This window comes from Salmo salar, chromosome 06 (assembly GCF_965601325.2).
Source record: "Salmo salar chromosome 06, fSalSal1, whole genome shotgun sequence".
Taxonomy (NCBI): Eukaryota; Metazoa; Chordata; class Actinopteri; order Salmoniformes; family Salmonidae; genus Salmo; species Salmo salar.
The window spans coordinates 8,102,501-8,129,031 of record NC_138296.1 but is presented as its reverse complement, the minus strand read 5'-3'; the positions used below and the strand labels follow the sequence as shown (position 1 = coordinate 8,129,031).

The following is a 26,531-nucleotide window of genomic DNA, read 5'->3' as shown; positions in this document are numbered from 1 at the left end:
TTCGCTTCTGTGTGTTCAGGTTTCGTCCCGTGTTGTATCGTTGTGCACTTGTGTGTGTTCGGGTCTTGTCCCGTGTGGAATCATTGTGTGTCTGTATGTTACGGGTCTCATCACGTGTTGTATCATTGTGTGTGTTTATGTTACAGGTCTCGTCCCGTGTTGTATCATTGTGTGTGTGTATGTTACAGGTCTCGTCCCGTGTTGTATCATTGTGTGTGTGTATGTTACAGGTCTCGTCCCGTGTTGTATCATTGTGTGTGTGTATGTTACAGGTCTCGTCCCGTGTTGTATCATTGTGTGTGTGAATGTTATGGGTCTCGTCCCGTGTTGTATCATTGTGTGTGTGTATGTTACGGGTCTCGTCCCGTGTTGTATCATTGTGTGTGTGTGTGTGTATGTTACAGGTCTCGTCCCGTGTTGATCATTGTGTGTGTGTGTGTGTATGTTACGGGTCTCGTCCCGTGTTGTATCATTGTGTGTGTGTATGTTACGGGTCTCGTCCCGTGTTGTATCATTGTGTGTGTGTGTGAATGTTACGGGTCTCGTCCCGTGTTGTATCATTGTGTGTGTATGTTACGGGTCTTGTCCCGTGTTGTATCATTGTGTGTGTGTGTATGTTATGGTTCTCATCCCATGTTGTATCATTGTGTGTGTGCTCGGGTCTCGTCCCGTGTTGTATCATTGTGTGTGTTTATGTTATGGGTCTCGTCCCGTGTTGTATCATTGTGTGTGTGTGTATGTTACAGGTCTCGTCCCGTGTTGATCATTGTGTGTGTGTATGTTACGGGTCTCGTCCCGTGTTGTATCATTGTGTGTGTGTGTTACGGGTCTCGTCCCGTGTTGTATCATTGTGTGTGTGTATGTTATGGGTCTTGTCCCGTGTTGTATCATTGTGTGTGTGTGTATGTTACGGGTCTCGTCCCGTGTTGTATCATTGTGTGTGTGTGTGTGTATGTTACAGGTCTCGTCCCGTGTTGATCATTGTGTGTGTGTGTGTGTATGTTACGGGTCTCGTCCCGTGTTGTATCATTGTGTGTGTGTATGTTACGGGTCTCGTCCCGTGTTGTATCATTGTGTGTGTGTGTGAATGTTACGGGTCTCGTCCCGTGTTGTATCATTGTGTGTGTATGTTACGGGTCTCGTCCCGTGTTGTATCATTGTGTGTGTGTGTTACGGGTCTCGTCCCGTGTTGTATCATTGTGTGTGTATGTTACGGGTCTCGTCCCATGTTGTATCATTGTGTGTGTGTGTATGTTACGGGTCTTGTCCCGTGTTGTATCATTGTGTGTTTGTGTATGTTATGGGTCTCATCCTATGTTGTATCATTGTGTGTGTGCTCGGGTCTCGTCCCGTGTTGTATCATTGTTCGCTTCTGTGTGTTCAGGTTTCTACCCGTGTTGTATCGTTGTGCGCTTGTGTGTGTTCGGGTCTTGTCCCGTGTGGAATCATTGTGTGTGTGTATGTTACGGGTCTCATCACGTGTTGTATCATTGTGTGTGTTTATGTTACAGGTCTCGTCCCGTGTTGTATCATTGTGTGTGTGTATGTTACAGGTCTCGTCCCGTGTTGTATCATTGTGTGTGTGTATGTTACAGGTCTCGTCCCGTGTTGTATCATTGTGTGTGTGTATGTTACGGGTCTCGTCCCGTGTTGTATCATTGTGTGTGTGTATGTTACAGGTCTCGTCCCGTGTTGTATCATTGTGTGTGTGTATATTACGGGTCTCGTCCCGTGTTGTATCATTGTGTGTGTGTATATTACGGGTCTCGTCCCGTGTTGTATCATTGTGTGTGTATGTTACAGGTCTCGTCCCGTTTTGTATCATTTTATGTGTGTATGTTACAGGTCTCGTCCCGTGTTGTATCATTGTGTGTGTGTATGCTACAGGTCTCGTCCCGTGTTGTATCATTGTGTGTGTGTATGTTACGGGTCTCGTCCCGTGTTGTATCATTGTGTGTGGATGTTACAGGTCTCGTCCCGTTTTGTATCATTTTATGTGTGTATGTTACAGGTCTCGTCCCGTGTTGTATCATTGTGTGTGTGTATGCTACAGGTCTCGTCCCGTGTTGTATCATTGTGTGTGTGTATGTTACGGGTCTCGTCCCGTGTTGTATCATTGTGTGTGTGTATGTTACAGGTCTCGTCCCGTGTTGTATCATTGTGTGTGTGTATATTACAGGTCTCGTCCCGTGTTGTATCATTGTGTGTGTGTTCGGGTCTCGTCCCGTGTTGTATCATTGTGTGTGTGTATGTTACGGGTCTCGTCCCGTGTTGTATCATTGTGTGTGTGTATGTTACGGGTCTCGTCCCATGTTGTATCATTGTGTGTGTGTGTATATTACGGGTCTCGTCCCGTGTTGTATCATTGTGTGTGTGTGTGTGTGTGTATGTTAAAGGTCTCGTCCCGTGTTGATCATTGTGTGTGTGTGTGTGTATGTTACGGGTCTCGTCCCGTGTTGTATCATTGTGTGTGTGTATGTTACGGGTCTCGTCCCGTGTTGTATCATTGTGTGTGTGTGTGTGAATGTTACGGGTCTCGTCCCGTGTTGTATCATTGTGTGTGTATGTTACGGGTCTCGTCCCGTGTTGTATCATTGTGTGTGTATGTTACGGGTCTCGTCCCGTGTTGTATCATTGTGTGTGTGTATGTTACGGGTCTCGTCCCATGTTGTATCATTGTGTGTGTGTGTATATTAAGGGTCTCGTCCCGTGTTGTATCATTGTGTGTGTGTATGTTACGGGTCTCGTCCCGTGTTGTATCATTGTTCGCTTCTGTGTGTTCAGGTTTCGTCCCGTGTTGTATCATTTTGTGTGTGTATGTTTCGGTTCTCGTCCCGTGTTGTATCATTGTGTGTGTGAATGTTACGGGTCTCGTCCCGTGTTGTATCATTGTGTGTGTGTATGTTACGGGTCTCGTCCCGTGTTGTATCATTGTGTGTGTGTGTGTTACAGGTCTCGTCCCGTGTTGTATCATTGTGTGTGTGTATGTTACGGGTCTCGTCCCGTGTTGTATCATTGTGTTTGTGTATGTTACGGGTCTCGTCCCGTGTTGTATCATTGTGTGTGTGTGTATGTTACGGGTCTCGTCCCGTGTTGTATAATTGTGTGTGTGTATGTTATGGGTCTCGTCCCGTGTTGTATAATTGTGTGTGTGTATGTTACGGGTCTCGTCCCGTGTTGTATCATTGTGTGTGTGTGTATGTTATGGGTCTCGTCCCGTGTTGTATCATTGTGTGTGTGTATGTTACAGGTCTCGTCCCGTGTTGTATCATTGTGTGTGTGTGTATGTTACAGGTCTCGTCCCGTGTTGTATCATTGTGTGTGTGTATGTTACGGGTCTCGTCCCGTGTTGTATCATTGTTCGCTTCTGTGTGTTCAGGTTTCGTCCCGTGTTGTATCGTTGTGCACTTGTGTGTGTTCGGGTCTTGTCCCGTGTGGAATCATTGTGTGTGTGTATGTTACGGGTCTCATCACGTGTTGTATCATTGTGTGTGTTTATGTTACAGGTCTCGTCCCGTGTTGTATCATTGTGTGTGTGTATGTTACAGGTCTCGTCCCGTGTTGTATCATTGTGTGTGTGTATGTTACAGGTCTCGTCCCGTGTTGTATCATTGTGTGTGTGTATGTTACAGGTCTCGTCCCGTGTTGTATCATTGTGTGTGTGAATGTTACGGGTCTCGTCCCGTGTTGTATCATTGTGTGTGTGTATGTTACGGGTCTCGTCCCGTGTTGTATCATTGTGTGTGTGTGTGTGTATGTTACAGGTCTCGTCCCGTGTTGATCATTGTGTGTGTGTGTGTGTATGTTACGGGTCTCGTCCCGTGTTGTATCATTGTGTGTGTGTATGTTACGGGTCTCGTCCCGTGTTGTATCATTGTGTGTGTGTGTGAATGTTACGGGTCTCGTCCCGTGTTGTATCATTGTGTGTGTATGTTACGGGTCTTGTCCCGTGTTGTATCATTGTGTGTGTGTGTATGTTATGGGTCTCATCCCATGTTGTATCATTGTGTGTGTGCTCGGGTCTCGTCCCCTGTTGTATCATTGTGTGTGTTTATGTTATGGGTCTCGTCCCGTGTTGTATCATTGTGTGTGTGTGTGTATGTTACAGGTCTCGTCCCGTGTTGATCATTGTGTGTGTGTATGTTACGGGTCTCGTCCCGTGTTGTATCATTGTGTGTGTGTATGTTATGGGTCTTGTCCCGTGTTGTATCATTGTGTGTGTGTGTATGTTACGGGTCTCGTCCCGTGTTGTATCATTGTGTGTGTGTGTGTGTATGTTACAGGTCTCGTCCCGTGTTGATCATTGTGTGTGTGTGTGTGTATGTTACGGGTCTCGTCCCGTGTTGTATCATTGTGTGTGTGTATGTTACGGGTCTCGTCCCGTGTTGTATCATTGTGTGTGTGTGTGAATGTTACGGGTCTCGTCCCGTGTTGTATCATTGTGTGTGTATGTTACGGGTCTCGTCCCGTGTTGTATCATTGTGTGTGTGTGTTACGGGTCTCGTCCCGTGTTGTATCATTGTGTGTGTATGTTACGGGTCTCGTCCCATGTTGTATCATTGTGTGTGTGTGTATGTTACGGGTCTTGTCCCGTGTTGTATCATTGTGTGTTTGTGTATGTTATGGGTCTCATCCCATGTTGTATCATTGTGTGTGTGCTCGGGTCTCGTCCCGTGTTGTATCATTGTGTGTGTGTATGTTATGGGTCTCGTCCCGTGTTGTATCATTGTGTGTGTGTGTGTGTATGTTACAGGTCTCGTCCCGTGTTGTATCATTGTGTGTGTGTGTGTTACAGGTCTCGTCCCGTGTTGTATCATTGTGTGTGTGTATGTTACGGGTCTCGTCTCGTGTTGTATCATTGTGTGTGTGTATGTTACGGGTCTCGTCCCGTGTTGTATCATTGTGTGTGTGTGTATGTTACGGGTCTCGTCCTGTGTTGTATAATTGTGTGTGTGTATGTTACGGGTCTCGTCCCGTGTTGTATCATTGTTCGCTTCTGTGTGTTCAGGTTTCGTCCCGTGTTGTATCGTTGTGCGCTTGTGTGTTTTCGGGTCTTGTCCCGTGTGGAATCATTGTGTGTGTGTATGTTACGGGTCTCATCACGTGTTGTATCATTGTGTGTGTTTATGTTACAGGTCTCGTCCCGTGTTGTATCATTGTGTGTGTGTATGTTACAGGTCTCGTCCCGTGTTGTATCATTGTGTGTGTGTATGTTACAGGTCTCGTCCCGTGTTGTATCATTGTGTGTGTGTATGTTACGGGTCTCGTCCCGTGTTGTATCATTGTGTGTGTGTATGTTACAGGTCTCGTCCCGTGTTGTATCATTGTGTGTGTGTATATTACGGGTCTCGTCCCGTGTTGTATCATTGTGTGTGTGTATATTACGGGTCTCGTCCCGTGTTGTATCATTGTGTGTGTATGTTACAGGTCTCGTCCCGTTTTGTATCATTTTATGTGTGTATGTTACAGGTCTCGTCCCGTGTTGTATCATTGTGTGTGTGTATGCTACAGGTCTCGTCCCGTGTTGTATCATTGTGTGTGTGTATGTTACGGGTCTCGTCCCGTGTTGTATCATTGTGTGTGTGTATGTTACAGGTCTCGTCCCGTGTTGTATCATTGTGTGTGTGTATATTACGGGTCTCGTCCCGTGTTGTATCATTGTGTGTGTGTATATTACGGGTCTCGTCCCGTGTTGTATAATTGTGTGTGTATGTTACGGGTCTCGTCCCGTGTTGTATAATTGTGTGTGTGTATGTTACGGGTCTCGTCCCGTGTTGTATCATTGTGTGTGTGTATGTTACGGGTCTCGTCCCGTGTTGTATCATTGTGTGTGTGTATGTTACGGGTCTCGTCCCGTGTTGTATCATTGTGTGTGTGTATGTTACGGGTCTCGTCCTGTGTTGTATAATTGTGTGTGTGTATGTTACGGGTCTCGTCCCGTGTTGTATCATTGTGTGTGTGTGTGTGTGTGTATGTTAAAGGTCTCGTCCCGTGTTGATCATTGTGTGTGTGTGTGTGTATGTTACGGGTCTCGTCCCGTATTGTATCATTGTGTGTGTGTATGTTACGGGTCTCGTCCCGTGTTGTATCATTGTGTGTGTGTGTGTGAATGTTACGGGTCTCGTCCCGTGTTGTATCATTGTGTGTGTATGTTACGGGTCTCGTCCCGTGTTGTATCATTGTGTGTGTATGTTACGGGTCTCGTCCCGTGTTGTATCATTGTGTGTGTGTATGTTACGGGTCTCGTCCCATGTTGTATCATTGTGTGTGTGTGTATATTAAGGGTCTCGTCCCGTGTTGTATCATTGTGTGTGTGTATGTTACGGGTCTCGTCCCGTGTTGTATCATTGTTCGCTTCTGTGTGTTCAGGTTTCGTCCCGTGTTGTATCATTTTGTGTGTGTATGTTTCGGTTCTCGTCCCGTGTTGTATCATTGTGTGTGTGAATGTTACGGGTCTCGTCCCGTGTTGTATCATTGTGTGTGTGTATGTTACGGGTCTCGTCCCGTGTTGTATCATTGTGTGTGTGTGTGTTACAGGTCTCGTCCCGTGTTGTATCATTGTGTGTGTGTATGTTACGGGTCTCGTCCCGTGTTGTATCATTGTGTTTGTGTATGTTACGGGTCTCGTCCCGTGTTGTATCATTGTGTGTGTGTGTATGTTACGGGTCTCGTCCCGTGTTGTATAATTGTGTGTGTGTATGTTATGGGTCTCGTCCCGTGTTGTATAATTGTGTGTGTGTATGTTACGGGTCTCGTCCCGTGTTGTATCATTGTGTGTGTGTGTATGTTATGGGTCTCGTCCCGTGTTGTATCATTGTGTGTGTGTATGTTACAGGTCTCGTCCCGTGTTGTATCATTGTGTGTGTGTGTATGTTACAGGTCTCGTCCCGTGTTGTATCATTGTGTGTGTGTATGTTACGGGTCTCGTCCCGTGTTGTATCATTGTTCGCTTCTGTGTGTTCAGGTTTCGTCCCGTGTTGTATCGTTGTGCACTTGTGTGTGTTCGGGTCTTGTCCCGTGTGGAATCATTGTGTGTGTGTATGTTACGGGTCTCATCACGTGTTGTATCATTGTGTGTGTTTATGTTACAGGTCTCGTCCCGTGTTGTATCATTGTGTGTGTGTATGTTACAGGTCTCGTCCCGTGTTGTATCATTGTGTGTGTGTATGTTACAGGTCTCGTCCCGTGTTGTATCATTGTGTGTGTGTATGTTACAGGTCTCGTCCCGTGTTGTATCATTGTGTGTGTGAATGTTACGGGTCTCGTCCCGTGTTGTATCATTGTGTGTGTGTATGTTACGGGTCTCGTCCCGTGTTGTATCATTGTGTGTGTGTGTGTGTATGTTACAGGTCTCGTCCCGTGTTGATCATTGTGTGTGTGTGTGTGTATGTTACGGGTCTCGTCCCGTGTTGTATCATTGTGTGTGTGTATGTTACGGGTCTCGTCCCGTGTTGTATCATTGTGTGTGTGTGTGAATGTTACGGGTCTCGTCCCGTGTTGTATCATTGTGTGTGTATGTTACGGGTCTTGTCCCGTGTTGTATCATTGTGTGTGTGTGTATGTTATGGGTCTCATCCCATGTTGTATCATTGTGTGTGTGCTCGGGTCTCGTCCCGTGTTGTATCATTGTGTGTGTTTATGTTATGGGTCTCGTCCCGTGTTGTATCATTGTGTGTGTGTGTGTATGTTACAGGTCTCGTCCCGTGTTGATCATTGTGTGTGTGTATGTTACGGGTCTCGTCCCGTGTTGTATCATTGTGTGTGTGTATGTTATGGGTCTTGTCCCGTGTTGTATCATTGTGTGTGTGTGTATGTTACGGGTCTCGTCCCGTGTTGTATCATTGTGTGTGTGTGTGTGTATGTTACAGGTCTCGTCCCGTGTTGATCATTGTGTGTGTGTGTGTGTATGTTACGGGTCTCGTCCCGTGTTGTATCATTGTGTGTGTGTATGTTACGGGTCTCGTCCCGTGTTGTATCATTGTGTGTGTGTGTGAATGTTACGGGTCTCGTCCCGTGTTGTATCATTGTGTGTGTATGTTACGGGTCTCGTCCCGTGTTGTATCATTGTGTGTGTGTGTTACGGGTCTCGTCCCGTGTTGTATCATTGTGTGTGTATGTTACGGGTCTCGTCCCATGTTGTATCATTGTGTGTGTGTGTATGTTACGGGTCTTGTCCCGTGTTGTATCATTGTGTGTTTGTGTATGTTATGGGTCTCATCCCATGTTGTATCATTGTGTGTGTGCTCGGGTCTCGTCCCGTGTTGTATCATTGTGTGTGTGTATGTTATGGGTCTCGTCCCGTGTTGTATCATTGTGTGTGTGTATGTTACAGGTCTCGTCCCGTGTTGTATCATTGTGTGTGTGTGTGTTACAGGTCTCGTCCCGTGTTGTATCATTGTGTGTGTGTATGTTACGGGTCTCGTCTCGTGTTGTATCATTGTGTGTGTGTATGTTACGGGTCTCGTCCCGTGTTGTATCATTGTGTGTGTGTGTATGTTACGGGTCTCGTCCTGTGTTGTATAATTGTGTGTGTGTATGTTACGGGTCTCGTCCCGTGTTGTATCATTGTTCGCTTCTGTGTGTTCAGGTTTCGTCCCGTGTTGTATCGTTGTGTGCTTGTGTGTGTTCGGGTCTTGTCCCGTGTGGAATCATTGTGTGTGTGTATGTTACGGGTCTCATCACGTGTTGTATCATTGTGTGTGTTTATGTTACAGGTCTCGTCCCGTGTTGTATCATTGTGTGTGTGTATGTTACAGGTCTCGTCCCGTGTTGTATCATTGTGTGTGTGTATGTTACAGGTCTCGTCCCGTGTTGTATCATTGTGTGTGTGTATGTTACGGGTCTCGTCCCGTGTTGTATCATTGTGTGTGTGTATGTTACAGGTCTCGTCCCGTGTTTTATCATTGTGTGTGTGTATATTACGGGTCTCGTCCCGTGTTGTATCATTGTGTGTGTGTATATTACGGGTCTCGTCCCGTGTTGTATCATTGTGTGTGTATGTTACAGGTCTCGTCCCGTTTTGTATCATTTTATGTGTGTATGTTACAGGTCTCGTCCCGTGTTGTATCATTGTGTGTGTGTATGCTACAGGTCTCGTCCCGTGTTGTATCATTGTGTGTGTGTATGTTACGGGTCTCGTCCCGTGTTGTATCATTGTGTGTGTGTATGTTACAGGTCTCGTCCCGTGTTGTATCATTGTGTGTGTGTATATTACGGGTCTCGTCCCGTGTTGTATCATTGTGTGTGTGTATATTACGGGTCTCGTCCCGTGTTGTATAATTGTGTGTGTATGTTACAGGTCTCGTCCCGTGTTGTATCATTGTGTGTGTGTATGTTACAGGTCTCGTCCCGTGTTGTATCATTGTGTGTGTGTATGTTACAGGTCTCGTCCCCTGTTGTATCATTGTGTGTGTGTATGTTACAGGTCTCGTCCCGTGTTGTATCATTGTGTGTGTGTATGTTACAGGTCTCGTCCCGTGTTGTATCATTGTGTATGTGTATATTACGGGTCTCGTCCCGTGTTGTATCATTGTGTGTGTGTATGTTACGGGTCTCGTCCCGTGTTGTATCATTGTGTGTGTATATTACGGGTCTCGTCCCGTGTTGTATCATTGTGTGTGTGTATGTTACGGGTCTCGTCCCGTGTTGTATCATTGTGTGTGTATGTTACAGGTCTCGTCCCGTGTTGTATCATTGTGTGTGTGTATATTACGGGTCTCGTCCCGTGTTGTATCATCGTGTGTGTGTATATTACGGGTCTCGTCCCGTGTTGTATCATTGTGTGTGTGTATGTTATGGGTCTCGTCCCGTGTTGTATCATTGTGTGTGTGTGTGTTACGGGTCTCGTCCCATGTTGTATCATTGTGTGTGTGTATGTTACTCGTCTCGTCCCGTGTTGTATCATTGTGTGTGTGTGTGTTACGGGTCTCGTCCCGTGTTGTATCATTGTGTGTGTGTGTATGTTACGGGTCTCGTCCCGTGTTGTATCATTGTGTGTGTGTCTGTTACGGGTCTCGTCCCGTGTTGTATCATTGTGTGTGTGTATGTTACAGGTCTCATCCCGTGTTGTATCATTGTGTGTGTGTGTGTGTATGTTACGGGTCTCGTCCCGTGTTGTATCATTGTGTGTGTGTGTGTGTGTATGTTACGGGTCTCGTCCCGTGTTGTATCATTGTGTGTGTGTATGTTACGGGTCTCGTCCCGTGTTGTATCATTGTGTGTGTGTGTATGTTACGGGTCTCGTCCCGTGTTGTATCATTGTGTGTGTGTGTGTTACGGGTCTCGTCCCGTGTTGTATCATTGTGTGTATGTTACGGGTCTCGTCCCGTGTTGTATCATTGTGTGTGTGTATGTTACAGGTCTCGTCCCTTGTTGTATCATTGTGTGTGTGTATGTTACAGGTCTCGTCCCGTGTTGTATCATTATGTGTGTGTATTTTACGGGTCTCATCCTGTGTATTTATTAGAGGTACTCCTTGCTCTATGTATTGCAACACAACCTCAACATACCTGGTATAACACAACACTATGTATTGCAACACAACCTCAACATGCCTGGTATAAAACAACACTATGTATTTACATGCATTTGTTAAATCGCACTGTTGTATAACATGGCTGTACACTGCCAAAAATCAAAGCTTATTCTAAGTCAATTTCACTTGGTTCTCGACATACTTTACAAAAAGAGGCATAAACAAAGAGGAGAGTAACATGTGAGATATCTAGAGTCATGTCTAAACAGATCTCCCAGGTTTAAGGCAGAGAATATAACAGAAAGAGGCATGCACTACTGTTCCATGTTAAATATCTACTATCTATCTAACACCACAGTACTATCTACTGTTCCATGTTAAATATCTACATCTAACACCACAGTACTATCTACTGTTCCATGTTAACACCACAATTCTATCTACTGTTCCATGTTAAATATCTACTATCTATCTAACACCACAGTACTATCTACTGTTCCATGTTAAATATCTACATATAACACCACAGCACTGTCTACTGTTCCATGTTAAATATCTACTATCTATCTAACACCACAGTACTATCTACTGTTCCATGTTAAATATCTACATCTAACACCACAGCACTGTCTACTGTTCCATGTTAAATATCTATATCTAACACCACAGTACTATCTGCTGTTCCATGTTAAATATCTACATCTAACACCACAGTACTGTCTACTGCTCCATGTTAACACCACAGTACTATCTACTGTTCCATGTTAAATATCTACTATCTATCTAACACCACAGTACTATCTACTGTTCCATGTTAAATATCTACATCTAACACCACAGTACTATCTACTGTTCCATGTTAAATATCTACATCTAACACCACAGTACTATCTACTGTTCCATGTTAACACCACAGTACTATCTACTGTTCCATGTTAAATATCTATTTACTGTAGTGTATTTGCAGTATAACTGTAGTATTTACTGTAGTGTATTTGCAGTATAACTGTAGTATTTACTGTAGTGTATTTGCTGTATAACTGTAGTATTTACTGTAGTGTCTTTGCAGTATAACTGTAGTATTTACTGTAGTGTATTGGCAGTATAACTGTAGTGTTTACTAAAGTGTGTTTGTTTTATTATCTTTGACATCGAAGAGAAATACTAAAAGAGCTCATTTTCCATAACCTGTAGGTAGGTAGGTAGGTAGGTAGGTAGGTAGGTAGGTAGGTAGGTAGGTAGGTAGGTAGGTAGGTAGGTAGGTAGGTAGGTAGGTAGGTAGGTAGGTAGGTAGGTAGGTAGGTCGGTCGGTCGGTAGGTAGGTAGTACTGGGGTCTGAATGGATAGTCGAGCGCTTTTGCTCTTTTCTATAACCTGTAGAGAACACAATATATGGTCTATACTTGGCACGCAGGTTTCTCACTTATGGGTGGCACTAATTGCTATATGGGGGGTGAGAAATGGGCAGGGTATACACAAATTAAATACTGTAGTATTTACTAAAGTAAAAAAAGAAGTGCTGACTGTTTATGTGGACTGTAGTGTTTTTGCAGACATTACTGTAGTATTTACAGAGAGAGAGGGAGAGTGATAGAAGTAGAGCGAGAGAGAGAGAGAGAGAGAGGACAGAGAGGGAGAGAGAGAGAGTGAATGAACTGAGAGAGAAAGCACGCAGGGCATTCTACTCCATTAAAAAGCAAATTCAAATTCAAATACCTATTAAAATTTGGCTAAAATGAATTGAATATGTCAATGAACCAATTGCACTTTATGGCAGTGAGGTGTGGGGTCCACTTGCAAAACAAGATTTCATCAAATGGGACAAACACCCCATTGAAACCCTGCATGCAGAGTTCGGTAAGATTCTCCTACATGTCCAGAGGAAAACTACAAACAATGCATGCAGGGCAGAATTAGGCCAATATCCACTAATAATAAAAACTCAAAAAAGAACAATTAAGTTTTGAAAACATCTAAAATACAGTGACTCCCTCTCATATCATTACCAAGCCCTGCAATGCCAAGAGCTGAGCAAAGAAAAGAGTCCCCTCATCCAGCTGGTCCTGGGGCTGAGTTAACAAACCTGTTCTACTAACACACTGAAGCCTCAGGACCAGAACATCCAATCAATCAGAATAAACCAAATTACAATACAGTCAAAACAAAACTACTTTGCTTATTGGGAAACACAAGCACTAACACAAAGCAAAATGCAGTGCTATGTGGCCATAAATCGACAGTACACCGTGGCTAAATATTTGACCATGGTTACTGATCAAAACCTTGACATAGTACAGGCTCAGTGAGAGCAGCCTTGCTATTGAGAAGGGTAGACACAGGAAAACCTGTCTACCTGTAGAGGAAAGTCTGTGCAGCCACTGCACAACAGCAGAACCTGAGACGGAGCTGCATTTCCTGACTAAATGTGAAAAATATAAAACAATTTGAGAGTGTCATTTTCCCAAATTTGAAACCCTTATTAAAGGTTTCAAAGACCTCTCTGATGAGAGTAGGCTACCCGTCCTGTTGGGGGAGGACGCAGAGAGCTGTGTGTTGGCAGCGCACTACATTGCTGCCTGCCATAAGATGAGGGACAGTGTCTGACAGACCAATAAACCTGCACATGCCCTCTACTGTATGCTTATTGTTATTGTTGAATGTATGGTTATTTTGACCCTTGGTTATTGTTGTTACTGTTGTCCTTTTGACAATATTGAGTGTCATTATTATTTTTTTTTATATTGTAAATATCCAAAATAAGCTTTGGCAATATGTACATTGTTATGTCATGCCAATAAAGCGAATTGAATTGAATTGAAAGAGGGACAGAGAGAGAGGTAGAGAGAGAGAGAGAGAAGTAGTGCGAGAGAGAGAGAGAGAAAGAGGGACAGAGAGAGAGAGAAAGAGGGACAGAGAGAGAGAGAAAGAGGGACAGAGGTAGTGCAAGAGAGAGAGAAGTAGTGAGAGAGAAGTAGAGAGAGAGAGAGAGAGCACGAGAGAGAGGGACAGATAGCGAGAGATAAAAAAAGAGGTCCCTCTTACCTGTCACCGTATGCAGCAGCTGTGGCGGCAGCAGGCTGTGCATACCTGTAGGCAGCATAGCCCCCCTGGAAACACACACGGACACACAAGCACACACACACACACACACACGTACGCACACACACACAGAGATACAGAGAGATGGTTAATAAATGTGATTGATTCCTGTCAGTACCATTGATGTTCTGCTGGTTCATGGATCTACACATATATTGACAGAATACACCATCACACAGTCTGATCAATAGCAAGGCTGACGTAGGACTCAATACATATGAAATGCTTTGGATGTTAAATATTTCTGTGTGCTGAATGAATTATGCCACACGATCAATAATGTATTGATTTCATAATAAATGAAAGTAGATACATTTTTCATTAAAATGTAATATTTGTTTTCAAAGACTAATTTGACATAACTGCCTTGCAACAGATTCCCATATGTTCTAAAAAGAACACAGATTTTAATTTATGTAATGCTGCCATCAGCTGTTCAATTAGGCAAACACGACACACACACACACACACACACACACACACACACACACACACACACACACACACACACACACACACACACACACACACATCCATGCGACAGGCGGGTGTGCGGTGATGCAGTGATGATCAGTCTGTGAGCACAGCAAGACTCCATGTTCAACCAACCACAAAGTCACGCCAACCACGCCATGGCCAGAAACACGACCAGCATGCATTTCACTACACAGAGCAGAGCAGCAAGCCCCCAGGAGATGGCGTGATTCTGTTCCCTGTAAAAAACATAGCGTCCCCTGTTTCTGGTTCCTGTAAAATATAGCGTCCCCTGTTTCTGGTTCCTGTTAAATATAGCGTCCCCTGTTTCTGGTTCCTGTTAAATATAGCGTCCCCTGTTTCTGGTTCCTGTTAAATAGAGTGTCCCCTGTTTCTGGTTCCTGTTAAATATAGCGTCCCCTGTTTCTGGTTCCTGTTAAATAGAGTGTCCCCTGTTTCTGGTTCCTGTTAAATATAGCGTCCCCTGTTTCTGGTTCCTGTTAAATAGAGTGTCCCCTGTTTCTGGTTCCTGTTAAATATAGTGTCCCCTGTTACTGGTTCCTGTTAAATAGAGTGTCCCCTGTTTCTGGTTCCTGTTAAATAGAGTGTCCCCTGTTTCTGGTTCCTGTTAAATAGAGTGTCCCCTATTTCTGGTTCCTGTTAAATATAGCGTCCCCTGTTTCTGGTTCCTGTTAAATAGAGTATCCCCTGTTTCTGGTTCCTGTTAAATAGAGTGTCCCCTGTTTCTGGTTCCTGTTAAATAGAGTGTCCCCTGTTTCTGGTTCCTGTTAAATAGAGTGTCCCCTGTTTCTGGTTCCTGTTAAATAGAGTGTCCCCTGTTTCTGGTTCCTGTTAAATAGAGTGTCCCCTGTTTCTGGTTCCTGTTAAATAGAGTGTCCCCTGTTTCTGGTTCCTGTTAAATAGAGTGTCCCCTGTTTCTGGTTCCTGTTAAATAGAGTGTCCCCTGTTTCAGGTTCCTGTTAAATATAGCGTCCCCTGTTTCTGGTTCCTGTTAAATATAGCGTCCCCTGTTTCTGGTTCCTGTTAAATAGAGTGTCCCCTGTTTCTGGTTCCTGTTAAATAGAGTGTCCCCTGTTTCTGGTTCCTGTTAAATAGAGTGTCCCCTGTTTCTGGTTCCTGTTAAATAGAGTGTCCCCTGTTTCTGGTTCCTGTAAAATATAGCGTCCCCTGTTTCTGGTTCCTGTTAAATAGAGTGTCCCCTGTTTCTGGTTCCTGTTAAATAGAGTGTCCCCTGTTTCTGGTTCCTGTTAAATATAGTGTCCCCTGTTTCTGGTTCCTGTTAAATAGAGTGTCCCCTGTTTCTGGTTCCTGTTGAATAGAGTGTCCCCTTTTTCTGGTTCCTGTAAAATATAGTGTCCCCTGTTCCTGGCTCCTGTTAAATATAGTGTCCCCTGTTTCTGGTTCCTGTAAAATATAGTGTACCTACTGTTCTCTGCTCATCTACCCACAATGCACCTAATTTCTTCCAACAATGTAATACTGTACTATATTATTACCATTATATTGATGTAATATTGTACTATATTATTACCATTATACTGATGTAATATTGTACTATATTACTACCATTATATTGATGTAATATTGTACTATATTATTACCATTATACTTATGAAATACTGACTATATTATTACCATTATGCCGATGCAAAAGTGTAGTATATTATTACCATTATACTGATGTAATATTGTATTATATTATTACCATTATACTGATGTAAGAGTATACTATATTATTACCATTATACTTATGTAATACTGTACTATATTATTACCATTATACTGATTTAATACTATAATATATTCTTACCATTATACTGATGTAATAGTGTACTATATTATTAGCATTATACTGATGTAATAGTGTACTATATTATTACCATTATACTGATGTAATATTTTACTATATTATTACCATTATACTGATGTAATACTGTAGTATATTATTACCATTCCACTGATGTAATACTGTACTGTGGTATTAACATTCTACTGACTGATGTAATATTGTACTATATTATTACCATTTTACTGACTGATGTAATACTGAACAATATTATTACAATTCTACTGACGTAATACTATACTATATTATTACAATTCTACTGATGAAGTACTGTACTATGGTATTAACATTCTACTAGAGGTCGACCGATTTAATCGGAATGGCCGATTAATTAGGGCCGATTTCAAGTTTTCATAACAATCGGAAATCGTTATTTTTGGACGCCGATTTGGCCGATTTTTAAAAACATTTTTAAATATTTTTTGTTTTTTTAGACCTTTATTTAACTAGGCAAGTCAGTTAAGAACACATTCTTATTTTCAATAAAAGTCTAGGAACGGTGTGTTAACTCCCTTGTTCAGGGGCAGAACGACAGATTTTTACCTTCTCAGCTCAGGGATTCAATCTTGCAACCTTAAGGTTAACTAGTCCAACGCTCTAACCACCTGCTTTACATTGCACTCCACGAGGTTACGCAAATGCAGTAAGAAGCCAAGGTAAGTTGCTAGCTAGCATTAAACTTATCTTATAAAAAACAATCAATCAATCATAATCACTAGTTAACTACACATGGTTGATGATATTACTAGTTTATCTAGCCTGTCCTGCGTTGCATATAATCGCTTAGGTACACGTTGCTCCAACCATAAACATCGATGCCTTTCTTAAAATCAATACACAAGTATATATTTTTAAACCTGCATATTTAGTTAATATTGCCTACTAACATGAATTTCTTTTAACTACGGAAAATGTGTCACTTCACTTGCAAACAGAGTCAGGGTATATGTAGCAGTTTGGGCCGCCTGGCTCGTTGCGAACAGTGTGAAGACTATTTCTTCTTGACAAAGACAGCCGACTTCGCCAAACGGGGATGATTTAACAAAAGCGCATTTGCGAAAAAAACACAATCGTTGCACGACTGTACCTAACCATAAACATCAATGCCTTTCTTAAAATCAATACACAGAAGTATATATTTTTAAACCTGCATATTTAGCTAAAAGAAATCCAGGTTAGCAGGCAATATTAACCAGGTGAAATTGTGTCATTTTGCGTTCATTGCACGCAGTCAGGGTATATGCAACACTGTGGGTAATTTGTCAGAATTTTACGTAATTCTGACATAACACTGAAGGTTGTGCAATGTAACAGGAATAACTTTTTGTTTTCGAGATGATAGTTTCCGGATTCGACCATATTAATGACCTAAGGCTCGTGTTTCTGTGTGTTATTATATTATAATTAAGTCTATGATTTGATAGAGCAGTCTGACTGAGCGGTGGTAGGCACCAGCAGGCTCGTAACCATTCATTCAAAATAGCACTTTAGTGCGTTTTTCCAGCAGCCCTTCGCAATGCATTGCGCTGTTTATGACTTCAAGCCTATCAACTCCCAAGATGAGGCTGGTGTAACCCATGTGAAATGGCTAGCTAGTTAGCCGGGTGTGCGCTAATAGCGTTTCAAACGTCACTCGCTCTGAGACTTGGAGTAGTTGTTCCTCTTGCTCTGCATGGGTAACGCTGCTTCGAGGGTGGCTGTTGTCGATGTGTTCCTGGTTCCAGCCCAGGTAGGAGCGAGGAGAGGGACGGAAGCTATACTGTTACACTGGAAATACTAAAGTGCCTATAAGAACATCCAATAGTCAAAGGTATATGAAATACAAATTGTATAGAGAGAAATAGTCCTATAATTCCTATAATAACTACAACCTAAAACTTCTTACCTGGGAATATTGAAGACTCATGTTAAAAGGAACCACCAGCTTTCATATGTTCTCATGTTCTGAGCAAGGAACTTAAACATTAGCTTTCTTACATGGCACATATTGCACTTTACTTTCTTCTCCAACACTTTGTTTTTGCATTATTTAAACCAAATTGAACATGTTTCATTATTTATTTGAGGCTAAATTGATTTTATTGATGTATTATATTAAGTTAAAATAAGTGTTCATTCAGTATTGTTGTAATTGTCATTATTACAAAAAACAAACAAACAAACAAAAAAATTGGCTGATTAATCGGTATCGGCGGTTTTGGCCCCCCAATAATCGGCATCGGTATCGGCGTTGAAAAATCATAATCGGTCGACCTCTACATTCTACTAGAAGAAAAATAAAAGCACACCTATTTAGGCGAGGTGCTGGCTAGCGGAGTAGAAACCTACAAAATAAGGGAGAGCTGCACACTCTAGGAGCTCAGATGCAAAAATGTAATATCCAACGTTTCGACAGCCAACCCTGATCATCAGGGTTTGATCACAAACACTGCGAGATGACTCGTTTATTACACACAGGTGTCTGTAATCATGGCCACGTGTGGCCTAATATCATTGATTCATTCTCAAATATAAAAATGGCATACAAAGAACAGCATACAAAAAAACTAATGGATAGCATATGGATAGCATACGATCATAGATTCATTTTAGACTACACAAGCTTACAAACAATTACAATGGCAAAGTCACAATTATCACAAGAATGGCTTAAGATCAAAGTCTATGTTGAGACCGAAGGGAGCAAGGGTCTTTAAATTAAAGATCCAGGCAGCCTCTCGTCTTAACAATAAATTATCAAGGTCGCCCTCTCTCCTAGGGAGGGTGACATGTTCGATGCCAATATAACGCAGAGACTAAATCGAGTCGTTTGCTTCCAAAAAGTGGGCCGCAACTGGGTAAGTCAAGTTTTTGCACCTAATGGTGCTACGATGCTCTGAGATATGTACTTTTAATTCACGCTTTGTTTTACCCAGATAATGTTTACCACAAGGACAAGTTATAAGATAAATAACTGCCTTAGTGGAGCACGTAATAACACCTTTGATTGGGATCGATTTCTCTGTTTGTGGGTGTTTGAAGGATCTACATTTATAAGTGCCATTGCATTGAGCACAGCCATTACACTTGTAATTTCCATCCAGTAGGGGCGCAAATAGACGTTGTTCAGGAATATCTTGGGGTGGTAAATCAGAGTGTACCAATTGGTCTCTGAGATTTCTGCCCCGTGTCACGTCCTGACCAGTAAAGGGGTCTATTTGTTATTGTAGTTTGGTCAGGACGTGGCGATATTTGTTTTCATGGTTTTATGTATGTGTTTAGATAGAGGGATATTTTGTGTAGAGTGTTTCTGGGGTTTATTGGTGTTGGTGTCGATGTAGAGGGGGCAGTTGATTTAGGTGGTTCGGGGTGTGTGTGTATTGTAGAGGGGTGTTTGATTTATGTGTTCCGGGGTGTTGGGTATGTTCTTGTGTTTGTATTTCTAAGGGGCTGTTCTAGTTTTGTATTTCTGGTTTGGCCTGGTATGACTCTCAATCAGGAACAGCTGTACATCGTTGTTGCTGATTGAGAGTCATACTTAGGGCGCCTGATTTCACCTGTCACTTTGTGGGAGGTTATTTCCGTGTTTAGCGTTATGCCTTACAGGACTGTTTACCGTCGTTGTGTTTTTGTATACGTGTTTGTTTTGGTTTCCCTTCTTTGTCCTAATAAAAGAAGATGAGTGTACATATACCCGCTGTGTTTTGGTCTCAACCCTACGACACCCGTGACACCCCGCTAGAATACGACCAGGGGAAGGTCCGAAAACACGATTCCCTGAACGATTCCCTTAATTTGTTCAGTGCACTTTGAATAGCGGGTAGTTAGAACGCAAGAACTGACGGATGTAATAGTGTACTATATTATTACCATTCTACTGACTGATGTAATACTGTACAATATTATTACCATTCTACTGATGTAATACTGTACAATATTATTACCATTCTACTGATGTAATACTGTACTATATTATTACCATTCTACTGATGTAATACTGTACAATATTATTACCATTCTACTGATGTAATACTGTACTATATTATTACCATTCTACTGACTGATGTAATACTGTACTATATTATTACAATTCTACTGATGTAATACTGTACTATATTATTACCATTCTACTGATGTAATATTGTACTATATTATTACAATTCTTCTGAATGACGTAATATTGTACAAAATTATTACAATTCTACTGACTGACGTATTATTGTACTATATCATTACCATTTTACTGACTGATGTATTTCTGTACAGTATTATTACCATTCTACTGATGTAATACTGTACTATATTATTACAATTCTTCTGACTGACGTAATATTGTACTATATTATTACCATTTTACTGACTGATGTAATACTGTACAATATTATTACCATTCTACTGATGTAATACTGTACTGTATTATTACCATTCTACTGATGTAATACTGTACTATATTATTACAATTCTTCTGACTGACGTAATATTGTACTATGTTATTACCATTTTACTGGCTGATGTAATACTGTACTATATTATTACCATTATACTGATGTAATACTGTACTATATTATTACCATTCTACAGATGTAATAGTGTACTATATTTTGCCATTATACTGACATTTGTAATACTGTATTATTTTATCACCATTCTACTCTACAGCGGTTCTCCAAAATAACTCACACTGGCATGGTCTAGGGAGGTACTGTGTCTGTGTACCAAATGGCATCCTATTCCCTATGGGCCCCTGGTCTAATGTAGTGAACTATAAAGGGAATAGGATGCCATTGGGAACAGAGCCTTAGAGAGGGATGGACAGAGATGACAGGAAGATGGAGACAGTTATCTCCTGAGTTGGTCACCGTTCACTCTTCTGTGGTACACCGTCCGTCAACCGTGTGTGTATGTGTGTATGTGTGTGTGGCAGGCACAGCAGAGAGAGAGAGAGAGAGAGAGAGAAGGGGGCGAGAGAGAGAGAGAGAGGGGGAAGAGAGAGAGAGAGAGGGAAGAGAGAGAGAGAGGGAGAGAGAAAGAGGGAGGGGGAGAGAGAGAGAGAGAGGGAGAGAGAAAGAGGGAGGGGAGAGAGAGAGAGAGAGGGAGAGAGAGAGAGAGAGAGAGAGAGACAGAGGGGGAGATCCTGACTCACTGTTCAGTTCTATCTTTCCATGCTCATAAATTAGTGCAATCTGTTTTATAATGGGTGTTTCTCTCCAGAGGTATTTTCTTGCTGTTGTGAGCACACGTGTGTGTGTGTGTGTGTGTGTGTGTGTGTGTGTCTAGAGGGGGTAGGAAGAGGAAGGATACAGGTAGATGGGAGATTGAGCAAAATGTCCTTAGTATGAACACACACATACTGTAATACTCCTTAGTATAAACACACACATACTATAATACTCCTCAGTATGAACACACACATACTGTAATACTCCTCAGTATGAACACACACATACTGTAATACTCCTCAGTATGAACACACACATACTGTAATACAACTCAGTATAAACACACACATACTTGAATACTCCTCAGTATGAACACACACATACTGTAATACTCCTAAGTATGAACACACACATACTGTAATACTCCTAAGTATGAACACACACATACTGTAATACTCCTCAGTATGAACACACACAAACTGTAATGTGAACATCTTGGATTATTCTCACTGAATCCCTGACTTGGTCTTCAGAAAACTGTCCACACTTCCTCTCTCTGATCAGGCTCACCATGCAGACTGGTCACCCATGATACAAGTCATTATTCGACGTTCATCCATGTCTGAGGATGTCGAGAGATGACGTGGAAACCGGTCACTTGGGGCAACAGTGAGCGATGTTACCTTCAACTAGATTTTGGCTGTGCTAGGGTCTTGTGGACAGGGATGGGCGTTAGCATCTACCTCTGGTGCTGAAGATTGCATGTTTGTTAGCATCTGCCTTGGGTGCTGAAGGTTGCATGTTTGTTAGCATCTGCCTCGGGTGCTGAAGGTTGTATGTTTGTTAGCATCTGCCTCGGGTGGTGAAGGTTGCCTGTTTGTTAGCATCTGCCTCTGAAGATTGCATGTTTGTTAGCATCTACCTCTGGTGCTGAAGATTGCATGTTTGTTAGCATCTGCCTCTGGTGCTGAAGTTTGCATGTTTGTTAGCATCTGCCTCTGAAGGTTACATGTTTCTTAGCATCTGCCTCTGAAGGTTGCATGCTTGAATCCAGAGATAGAAAGTTGTTTTTGAGATTTTTGTTTTAAGCCTATCCCAAACCTTAACCCTTCAGAGTTAATGTCTAAACTTAACCCTAAACACTTTGAACAACTTCAAAATTTGAGGAACATGGATGAACGTCTAATTCTGAGGTGAGACTGTGAGAGCTTGTTGCACAATGGGTTGCCTCCCAAATGGCCCCCTGTTCCCTATGTAGTGCCTGACCTTTCACCAGATCCCCATGACAACAACCATAAACACCACGCATGCAACGTCTAACAGAGTTAGCCTCTCTTCAACTAGCCTCTTAAGAAATAAGCTATTTAAACATTTCTGGATTTGTATGGGTTGGTTGCAGTGGAGCCTGCTGAGGGGAGGATGGCTCATAATAATGTCAGGAACGGAGCAAATGGAATGGCATCAAACACCTGGAAACCATATGTTTGATGTATTTGATAACATTCCACTGATTCCACTCCAGCCATTACCATGACCCCATCCTCCCCAATTAAGGTGTCACTAACCTCCTGTGGTTGGTTGTGTTTACATGTAAAAAACAAATCCAGTTTATGTAGGCCTATAAACATTGGTATGGCTGGTTGTGTTTACATTACATTGAGCTGCTGTAGGTCTATAAACATTGGTATGGCTGGTTGTGTTCATGTTACATTGAGCTGCTGTAGGTCTATAAACATTGGTATGGCTGGTTGTGTTTACATTACATTGAGCTGCTGTAGGCCTATAAACATTGGTATGGCTGGTTGTGTTTACATTACATTGAGCTGCTGTAGGTCTATAAACATTGGTATGGCTGGTTGTGTTTACATTACATTGAGCTGCTGTAGGCCTATAAACATTGGTATGGCTGGTTGTGTTTACATTACATTGAGCTGCTGTAGGTCTATAAACATTGGTATGGCTGGTTGTGTTTACATTACATTGAGCTGCTGTAGGTCTATAAACATTGGTATGGCTGGTTGTGTTTATGTTACATTGAGCTGCTGTAGGTCTATAAACATTGGTATGGCTGGTTGTGTTCATGTTACATTGAGCTGCTGTAGGTCTATAAACATTGGTATGGCTGGTTGTGTTTATGTTACATTGAGCTGCTGTAGGTCTATAAACATTGGTATGGCTGGTTGTGTTTACATTACATTGAGCTGCTGTAGGTCTATAAACATTGGTATGGCTGGTTGTGTTTATGTTACATTGAGCTGCTGTAGGTCTATAAACATTGGTATGGCTGGTTGTGTTTACATTACATTGAGCTGCTGTAGGCCTATAAACATTGGTATGGCTGGTTGTGTTTATGTTATATTGAGCTGCTGTAGGTCTATAAACATTGGTATGGCTGGTTGTGTTTATGTTATATTGAGCTGCTGTAGGTCTATAAACATTGGTATGGCTGGTTGTGTTTACATTACATTGAGCTGCTGTAGGTCTATAAACATTGCTATGGCTGGTTGTGTTTACATTACATTGAGTTGCTGTAGGTCTATAAACATTGGTATGGCTGGTTGTGTTTATGTTACATTGAGCTGCTGTAGGTCTATAAACATTGGTATGGCTGGTTGTGTTTACATTACATTGAGCTGCTGTAGGTCTATAAACATTGGTATGGCTGGTTGTGTTCATGTTACATTGAGCTGCTGTAGGCCTATAAACATTGGTATGGCTGGTTGTGTTTACATTACATTGAGCTGCTGTAGGTCTATAAACATTGGTATGGCTGGTTGTGTTCATGTTACATTGAGCTGCTGTAGGTCTATAAACATTGGTATGGCTGGTTGTGTTTATGTTACATTGAGCTGCTGTAGGTCTATAAACATTGGTATGGCTGGTTGTGTTTATGTTACATTGAGCTGCTGTAGGTCTATAAACATTGGTATGGCTGGTTGTGTTTACATTACATTGAGCTGCTGTAGGCCTATAAACATTGGTATGGCTGGTTGTGTTTATGTTACATTGAGCTGCTGTAGGTCTATAAACATTGGTATGGCTGGTTGTGTTTACATTACATTGAGCTGCTGTAGGCCTATAAACATTGGTATGGCTGGTTGTGTTTACATTACATTGAGCTGCTGTAGGCCTATAAACATTGGTATGGCTGGTTGTGTTTATGTTATATTGAGCTGCTGTAGGCCTATAAACATTGGTATGGCTGGTTGTGTTTACATTACATTGAGCTGCTGTAGGCCTATAAACATTGGTATGGCTGGTTGTGTTTATGTTATATTGAGCTGCTGTAGGTCTATAAACATTGGTATGGCTGGTTGTGTTTACATTACATTGAGCTGCTGTAGAGCTACATTCAACCGAACCGTATATGAGATTTTAGAGTTGGACCAACTTTTGTAATGTTGAATATTTTTCTATTTAGACATTCAGTTACATAGCACAGTTTAAATACCCCCATGTAGTGTTGCTGGGGTGCGATAGATTGTTCATTAAAATGTCATGTAAACGCATCATAATGCAGAAACCTCAATGTCCCAGCTCTCTAAATACCTGGTTCGGCAACTCTCTAAATACCTGGCTCTGCAACTCTCTAAATACCTGACTCTGCAACTCTCTAAATACATGGCTCTGCAACTCTCTAAATACCTGGCTCTGCAACTCTCTAAATACATGGCTCTGCAACTCTCTAAATACCTGGCTCTGCAACTCTCTAAATACATGGCTCTGCAACTCTCTAAATACCTGGCTCTGCAACTCTCTAAATACATGGCTCTGCAACTCTCTAAATACATGGCTCTGCAACTCTCTAAATACCTGGCTCTGCAACTCTCTAAATACATGGCTCTGCAACTCTCTAAATACCTGGCTCTGCAACTCTCTAAATACATGGCTCTGCAACTCTCTAAATACCTGACTCTGCAACTCTCTAAATACCTGACTCTGCAACTCTCTAAATATATGGCTCTGCAACTCTCTAAATACCTGGCTCTGCAACTCTCTAAATACATGGCTCTGCAACTCTCTAAATACCTGGCTCTGCAACTCTCTAAATACATGGCTCTGCAACTCTCTAAATACCTGGCTCTGCAACTCTCTAAATACCTGGCTCTGCAACTCTCTAAATACATGGCTCTGCAACTCTCTAAATACATGGCTCTGCAACTCTTTAAATACCTGGCTCTGCAACTCTCTAAATACCTGACTCAGCAACTCTCTAAATACCTGACTCTGCAACTCTCTAAATACATGGCTCAGCATACAACCAACCAACATGAATAAAGCCACATGTAAATGTCATATGTCCTTAGTGGTAAGTAGAAACACAGCTATCTCTGTTACGGACCTCAACGTCATTCAGTGGTAATAATACTTACATAAATATCTGCACCATAAAATCCATCCTGGTAAACAACACTGCAAAGGATGCAAACACAAACACAAACAAACAAAACAAACATCCATATTAGTGCAAGTTGACATGCAGGCACCATCTAGACACCAACCCTGTCTGTCTGTCTGTGCAGAGGTTAGTTTGTACAATCAAAAACCACCAGACATGAGAGGGGTGGAGCCAGGGAAGTTCTGCAGGCACTCTCCTCCCCTACTCTGTCTCTCTTTGTGAATCCCAAACCACCGCCTTGCCCCTACCCACTCGCTTGGAGGGCCCTCTGTTGTCACGTGTTGTTGACGAAACTCAGAGGGTGACTTCCAGAGTGGCGAGGGGATCAATAAACCTATCAACTTCGGGACTCATGCCGTATTCAAAACAACTGGGAACTCGGAAATCTCCGACGTCTGACTTCAGTGTGTTCAAGACAACTGAGAACTGTGAAAAAAACGAACTCTGACTGAGATTTCTTTTTTAACGGTCATCCAACTTGGAATTCCAAGTCGGAAACTCAGGCATCTTTCTAGAGCTCCGCTTTTCGACGCTTTCACTGATGTCACGACTTGACCTCTTTTTTCAGAGTTCCCAGTTGTCTTGAAAGCACCAACACTCCCAACTAGAATGGTGCAATTTATGTTCCACATTTAAATTATAAAACAAGCAAGAAATTAAAATGAACAAATCGCCCCTGTCGTTTAACAAAATATAACAGTTAGCATGAGTGGTATTTCATCTTTTATATGTGTCAAGTCAGGACATCGGACATAAACAAATGCACGTGTCATATAATTCGACAAGCCTCTCTATTATTTTGTGTGAAATTGGGCAAACTAAAAAATTACACGGTGCCTTATGGGATTCACTTCTCTCTGAAGCAGGCAGCATTGCAGGCTCAGTAGAAGTGACTACCGGTGGGGCTAATTAGCCCCTACACCCTCTATAGTTTTACCTCCTTTTGGGACACTTGTGCAAAAGGAGGAAGTGAGCGTGAACACGTAAATGGAGGGCCAAGGGGAAGGGGGTGATTTGGGATCCAGTCTTTCTCTTTCTCTGAGGTGGTAAGGAGGCTGGGGAGGTCCAGAAAATGGATCA

At 42.2% G+C, this 26,531-nt stretch overlaps 1 protein-coding gene across 6 annotated transcripts in view; it reads right to left on the bottom strand.

Moving 5' to 3' along the window:
* LOC106594842 (RNA binding protein fox-1 homolog 1) overlaps positions 1-26,531 on the bottom strand; it is a 743,212-nt gene that overhangs the window by 36,310 nt on the left and 680,371 nt on the right. For 4 of the 6 annotated variants that reach the window (XM_082976289.1, XM_082976286.1, XM_082976285.1 and 1 more), the window contains 2 exons: positions 25,426-25,465; positions 13,517-13,581 (listed from right to left, as the gene is read on the bottom strand). In XM_082976289.1, the coding sequence (XP_082832415.1) occupies positions 13,517-13,581; positions 25,426-25,465 (105 nt within the window). The remainder of the gene's footprint in view (positions 1-13,516; positions 13,582-25,425; positions 25,466-26,531) is intronic. The other 2 variants (XM_082976287.1, XM_082976291.1) reach the window with 1 other exon arrangement.